The sequence below is a fragment of the Chiloscyllium plagiosum genome, unplaced genomic scaffold (assembly GCF_037043375.1).
Source record: "Chiloscyllium plagiosum isolate Xiang-an unplaced genomic scaffold, Cpla_swu_hap1 HiC_scaffold_5, whole genome shotgun sequence".
Lineage (NCBI taxonomy): Eukaryota > Metazoa > Chordata > Chondrichthyes > Orectolobiformes > Hemiscylliidae > Chiloscyllium > Chiloscyllium plagiosum.
Genome location: NW_028270143.1, coordinates 67,608,024 through 67,615,066, shown reverse-complemented (window position 1 = coordinate 67,615,066; position 7,043 = coordinate 67,608,024). Strand labels below are relative to the sequence as shown.

The window sequence follows — 7,043 nt, the reverse complement described above, 5'->3', positions numbered from 1 at the left end:
ACAGAAACTAAAAAAGTATAGAGATGCAGATAGAAGAATACATGAAACTGCTCTTAGATTTGAAAATATGGATGTTATCGAGTACTTAAGGAGCCTTGCTCATAATTACTAAATGAACTAAATAAAGCTACGTTACAGTTTTTCGTGATTAACAGATTTAATGTTTTTAGTGATTAACAGATTTAATGTTTTTAGTGATTAACAAATTTAATGTTTTATTTTTCAATGAAGTTACAGCTTTAAAACTTTTTAAAGTTCTAATTACTAAATGAACTAAATGAAACTATGTTACAGTTTTTAGTGATTAACAGATTTAATGTTTTTGTATTTCAATAAAGTTATGGTTTTAAAACTTTTTAAATTCTACCTTTGAATGATGATGAATCAATCAACATTTTTTCCTAGCGCCAAAATGTCTGTCGCCAAACAGGTTGGTGGCAAATCAGCTGTCGCCCAAACGGTCATGCCAAAACACCGGCGCCCAATCGTCCCACTCTGTGTGCACTTTTATAATTCCCAATTACATGCAAATTCCCTACTATCAGTAATCCTATCAGATCAAGAAAATTGTCTCTCTCCTTAGCTACCCTGGCATTTGCCCATTATATCATATTGTGGCCAGTCTATTATCAGGCACAGTTATCTTGAAAATGTCCACAGGAAGGATACAAGGGATAGCTATCAATTTTCTCACCTCATCTACTTTGCCTTTCACTAAAATTTTCTGGACTTCTTGGAAATTAAATCATAAATTAATACAACAGTTTGAATTCAGATTCTGCCAAAGTTGTTCTGAATTTTTCGTAGGGTTCTTTTGTTATCTCACACATCAGGCTGATTTAATTTTAAAGATACCATCTCATTGCATTCACTGCGGTAAAATACCCAAACCTCAACTAATCCTTTCAACTTTCCATGGGAGTTGAACCCTGCAAATCATTGGGTGTACACTTGTTCACTCTACTATATGATACCTATTATTCAAACACACTTTATTCCCAAAATATTTCCTAAGAATTTTCTCCCTCTCATTTGGTGTGTGATTTTCTTGCCTTGATCTTCTGTCCCAAGGTGAGCACATCTGATTCTATCTCAATCTCAAAAGGACTCTGATATTGGCACAATAACTGTTCTTGTTTGTTCTGTATTTTGGATGATGTTTTGCTTTTTCTAAAATAAGGTACTTAATTGTGCTGAACATTTTATCATTTCAAAATTCCCCCAAGTTAAACAACAATGTTATTTGATAGATGCTTGTGTTGATGTTCAATTTTATTCCCACATACCGACACCTTGCTAAGCAGATGCTATTGAGACTGTTTCACTTTTTTTAGTTTCTTTAATTGAAAATTAAATTGTCCACTTAAACATCAGGTGAAATGATCATGAAAAAGTAATTCAAATCTCTTTATTTTGTTAACTCAAACATCAAAAACATAATTATTTGTGCTTTAATATGTTACACGTGCTCTATAAAATCAGAGACCGAAGTGTTTTTAGCTAGTTTACTGATTATGTCCAGATCGCCGTGTCTAAGCACCCTGTCTTGGAAGATATTAAATGGCCTAGAATGGATTAGGCAGAGACTTCAAAGACAATCCTGCAGTTAAAATGCCATGATATTTTAATTTTTGCACATCAGTTTTCACTTTCTTAAAGCCGCTGCATTTTTTACTGCTATATCAGCATTTATATAGACCTGGTAAATTTGTCACTAAGGAAAACAAATAATCCATTATAGTTCTGTCAGATAACCCCATATGACATCCAGTGAGAATCATATTGAAGATCTGTGTACACAGACACAATTTGGTATGAATGTGGCAGCGTAGAAACGCTGCTTTGTAAGCTAACTTTGTAGCCAGCGTCTGCTTGCAGTTGGAAGTTTCCAGGTGCTTAGCAGTAATTGGAGAAGTCAAAAAGGTCAAATGGCTTTACCTGAAGCGGTCTCACCTACATCCAAAAGCAGAATCTGTCCTCATGATGTTACTTAAAATAGGCCCAGTGAGAATTCAGGTGACGAATGTGACAGGCAGCCTTTGTCTTGCCTTTTGGGGGAGTATATACTGTCACTCTGTTATTTTTTTTGTAAAAAATTGGCCAAAATTCAAGATTATAACATATAATGCAAAAATATTATCATTGTAAATTATCTGAAAATCATTTGAAATGGTGCTATTATATTTAATTCAAATCACACTTCGAAATAATCTGCAGCTAATGCTAATCTTTCTCATACCACCTTCCATAGAGTGCTGCAGTGACAAGACCTGCTGACATCCCCTTCTTGATCATATAATAATTACTGTTAGCCCATCCTCTGGTATCGGCAGGATAAATTTTCATCTTATCCGCCAATATTTCTGGATAAATATGGGTTGTGCTGAAATTCCCCCATAATCCAAAGTCTATGATATCAGAGGCAGTTGTAACACTTTGTCCACACGTGTCATAACTGGAGCCTGCACACTTCACCAAGGTACACACTTGTGTGTAATAAGTGCCAAGCCTTGTGTGAAGCCCATCATGGGCTCCTAATGCATACAGATTACCGTCTGTATAATTGCTACGTTTGTAGACTACATGGCAACAGAGGTTGTTGGAACAGATGTGCAGATTACCTTTTAAACCTGTCAAAGAGATAAATGTGTAATTATCATACATCATGATATTATGAAAAATATCACCAGGATCATTTCTTTCCATTGGGCCAATTTGTTCCTGCTTTTCTCCCTTCTTCTGAAGGACAAAAGCTTCAAAATAATTGTCCCCTTCAAGAAGCGCTGCCGTCACCTCAGGTTGTAGGCTGTGATTTTGACGGGATGTGATTATAGGGACCTCGGCTACAAGAAGTTTACCTTCACTGCTCTCGGAGTTGTAATAATAGGGGAAATCTAATGGGGTGTGGATACCACTTCCTGTTATATCGTCTTCAGGATGATGCTGATTGGCTGCAAAAAAATTGATCCCAAATGCAGTAGCAAATGCTTGATGAAACTGTACGGCAGATAAGAGGGGCAACTGGTTCATCCAGACTGTAGGAAATACAATTTGATTTACACCATAATTCTCAATTAAACTTACTGCTGGCTCATAGAACAATATATCAAAGCCAGTAAAGATGCCAAATCTTCCGGCAAATGATGTATTAAAGATGACGTGTTGCACTGTTTTGGGTGTGTCATAAACATTTTCAAAGTAAAGATTCCATTTCTGGTATTTTGCAATGAGAGTGCCTTCAGCATCAAAAACCACATTTGTGTTAAAGTGATATCTTCCATCGGATGGACATTTGGGATCGCTTTGCTCACAGGTTTGTCTCTCTCCCATGTTTGCAACCAAGTACATACTGCCATTCCTTGCCATACAGCTCAGCTGATGAAGCACCTACAATAGACCAGACATGAAAAGTCATTACATTTTAACATAATTAAAGTACAACTGATCATTTATACATTTCTCTGCAAAACAATTTCCTCACTCCCAAAGGGTATCTTAATGCAGTGGTTTATTTAATGTATTGTTGGTTGGAACCTTATTGGGGTATGAGTGACATGGGCACATGAGTGAGATATGTAGCAGAATCAGACAACAAGTCCAACAAAGGTACACTCCAATGGAAGCATTTTGCACAGTTCTTCATGATTTTTATAAGCGGTGAAGCAATTTTCAAGGAAGACATGTGGTAAAATAACCTGCAAAAAGTCTCAACAGAATTCTCACTTTGCTAAATAGAACATGAGATTCAGCCAATGGTGAATTATTCTCTCCATGAGTTGTTATTAAAAGAACTTTATAATAAATAGAAGGTAGATCCCTCAGGAAAGGAAGAATAGAGAATTGTCAGTCTAAATATGAAACAGCTGGGGAATGTTTAATTTTATTCAAGATTGATCATTGCTTCATTTGTCTGAAAGACCTTTCATAGGGCAATGTCCTTAACACAGTGCTCTTCCCTTAATTGATAAAATATTTGAGATATTCTTACAAAATTACATTCAGCAAAAAGCTTCACCTGCTGTGAGTGCATATTGGATTTTCTGTGATGGGTTTCTGTCCAGTAAGAAATGGGTGAAAATCGGTGGAGGGATTACAACCCAATCCCCAATTCACACTCCTTATCAGATGTCTCCATATCAGGAGTATGATTCAACAGCATTAACTTGTCAAAATCATGATGTGAAGGTGCTGGTATTGGACTGGGGTGGACGAAGTTAAAAATCACACAACACCAGGTTATAGTCCAACACGTTTATTTGGAAGCACTAGCTTTTGGAACACTGCTCCTTCATCAGGCAGCTACCTGACTTCTAACTTTGTCAAAATCAGCACCATTTTCAAAATTCAGATGTTAATAGTGATACAAATCTAGTTCCATAGACACAATGCTTTAAATTGTAGAGAAATTTATCACGTAAAATTAATTTTGCATTCCAAACAATGGCTGTCAATCTTTTTGTAAAGCATTCTGTATAAAATAGAATCAGTGTTGTCTAAATGGTTATAACTGAAAGTTCCACAAAAAGTTACAAACATTCTTAAAATGTAAAAACAAATAAACAAATTCAAACATTGTCTCGCTCCTACCTCTGTATCATTATATGCAGTTGGATGCAGGCAGGGATTCCATTGAACAACATTAGGATCTGGAATAGGCTCCAAATAGGGAAAAAGAGCAGGTCTGCTGAAATGAAAGCCATGGATACCTTTCTCTGGAAATACAATTATCTTAACTCCCTGCAATATAGATCATAAATAAAAATTAGTATGACCACAATTAGTATGACCACAATTAGTATGACCACAATTAGAAAAGCAAAAAGCAAATTCAGATATAAAACATCCAAATGGAAGTGGACTAACCTCAGGGTTGAAAATAGGTCAGGGCCAGGTGAATGGTCACAAAGATTGGCAGGTAAGATTGCCAGGATGTCACCTGGGATGGAGCAGTTTAGCTATAATGTGGAGGTATAACTTTAAGGAGAAGGGCAGGAGGTTTAGGGGGCTTTACGAAAAATGTTTTCACTCAGAGGAAGGTGGGAATCTGGAATGCACTGCCTGGAGGGTGGTTGAGGCCAGAAACCTCACACTTTTAAAAAGTATTTGGACGCGCTGTTGAAGTGTCATAACAATCAAGGCTATTGGCCAAGAGCAGGAAGGTTGGATTAGTTTAGATAAATCAGTTGTTTTACCTGTTTACTTGCAGCATGGACTTGCTCTTGGTAGATATTCAGGAATTCCCTCATTATATTCAGTGCCTCTGAACGTGTAGAAACGATAGATACGTTTATCTGAAGGTATGATGGGTGTTCAAAGACTGCCACAGTGTAAAAATCCAGTCCCCACACTGGGATTACAAAGCATTGCCAACACAACAGCAACCCTCTCAAGAAAAATGTCTCCATAACTAAATGATGTTTCAGTGCAACAGTTAAGTAGCAGCACTGCAATCAAAGTTTGTCTGGATATTTGACTCTATTACTATTTATACCTCAGTCATTGCACAACAATTAATATCTAATGTGTACTCCAGAAGGAAACTGAGGTCAGAATGACCTGAATGATGCAACACCTCATCATCATCCCTTATCCATTGTACAAAGTTGGACTGTATTGTAGTAAACATCATATTACCTTGATTTCCTGAACGGCACATGGAACAGCTGTTTGTGTTCACTTTGCTGCACTATTTAATAGTTTTGCCATGCTTACTCAGTAGAGTTTCTAGTCACTGTGATGTTCCAGGTATACAAGCTGATGAAGATAACTGTGTCTATTTTTATTATTGTTTGTAGTTGTACAGCAGAACCTTTTCAGTATGTTTTGCTATAAACAAAACAGAACAATAGATATTCATTATTATCATAAGGTGTAACATCAAATCTTGCTGCAGTGGCTGAGGCCAGCAACAGGATTCATCAGAAACAAATAGAAGTTACAATGGGACATCAGGTTGACAGTCTGGAAAGGTGAAATGAACACAGTCGGCTAACATCCTCCATCACCTAACCAATTTCATTCTCCTGTCAAATTAATTTAGAAGAAACTTTACCCGACAAACAGAATATTCTCTGCCATTGTTGAATGAGGAAATTCTTCTGGATTCAGATCAATAGCAATTGAATCTGTAAGAGTTGGAAATTATGTTTCCACAGGGATTGGTTTAAATGGTAAGATTAATGGATACATGGAAGGGCAAGGATATTCTGCACAATTATAACCTTCATGGTGTTGTGCAGATAAAGTTACCAAAATAATGCTCGTGTTGTTCGATTAGCACACCCAATAAACCTTTCTTGTTTCCAGACTTGTTTCAAGATACTTCTCAACTATCCACTTTTTATTCCAATATCCTGCCATCAGACAGTGCAGCTGCAAAACATCCTGTGTATAACTTCATAATGAAATGTCAACTGGATCATTGTATCTACAGCATAATAATCTCAAAACCTACCAGCTGAGCATCACATTAAAAAATACATTCTTCATACTTGAGTTCAAAAGTATATTAATGCGCTACTTTGAAAATTATTTATTCTGAACATTAATTCAGAGGACTTCAGATTTTGCTGAATTAGATCACCTTCCGTACTTTGATTAAAAAAAATGTTGTTTAAATATTTATTTATTCATCTCTAAATAAAATATTCTTTCACTATAACTATGTTTTCATAGGAAGTGGTTCCATAATTACAATTATAAAACTGGCTAGCTAATGACTTCCATTATTTTAATATAATTTAAAATTGTAATGGCAGTATTCTTTAATTTGTATTTATACCTTCAGTTAACAATGTCACTTTTGCATAAATTAGTTAGTGACGTACACTACAGCATGTTCTATAAAGCATGTTCTACAAAGACAGGTAGAAAAAAGTCTGAGATTTTCAAAGTGTTATGCTATCTGATCGAGGTATCTGTAAATTGTATATTGTCTGTGCTCAGTAAGTCGTTCTTTCATTGAGAGATCGGAGTGGGTTGGAGAGAGAGTATAAATTGGGGAGATTCTATAGATTGAAGATCAGAGGCAGCAGCAGAGCTTT

General features: G+C 36.1%; 1 protein-coding gene across 1 annotated transcript; it reads right to left on the bottom strand.

Annotated features, from left to right (window-relative positions):
- Positions 1–1,355: 1,355 nt before the first annotated feature.
- LOC122550256 (biotinidase) lies at positions 1,356–5,405 on the bottom strand. The gene is made up of 3 exons (XM_043691009.2): positions 5,193–5,405; positions 4,588–4,737; positions 1,356–3,387 (listed from the first exon to the last, which is right to left on the bottom strand). The coding sequence occupies exons 1-3, from the start codon at positions 5,403–5,405 to the stop codon at positions 2,224–2,226; spliced, it is 1,527 nt and encodes a 508-aa protein (XP_043546944.2). The 3' UTR covers positions 1,356–2,223.
- Between the last annotated feature and the right edge of the window lie 1,638 nt (positions 5,406–7,043).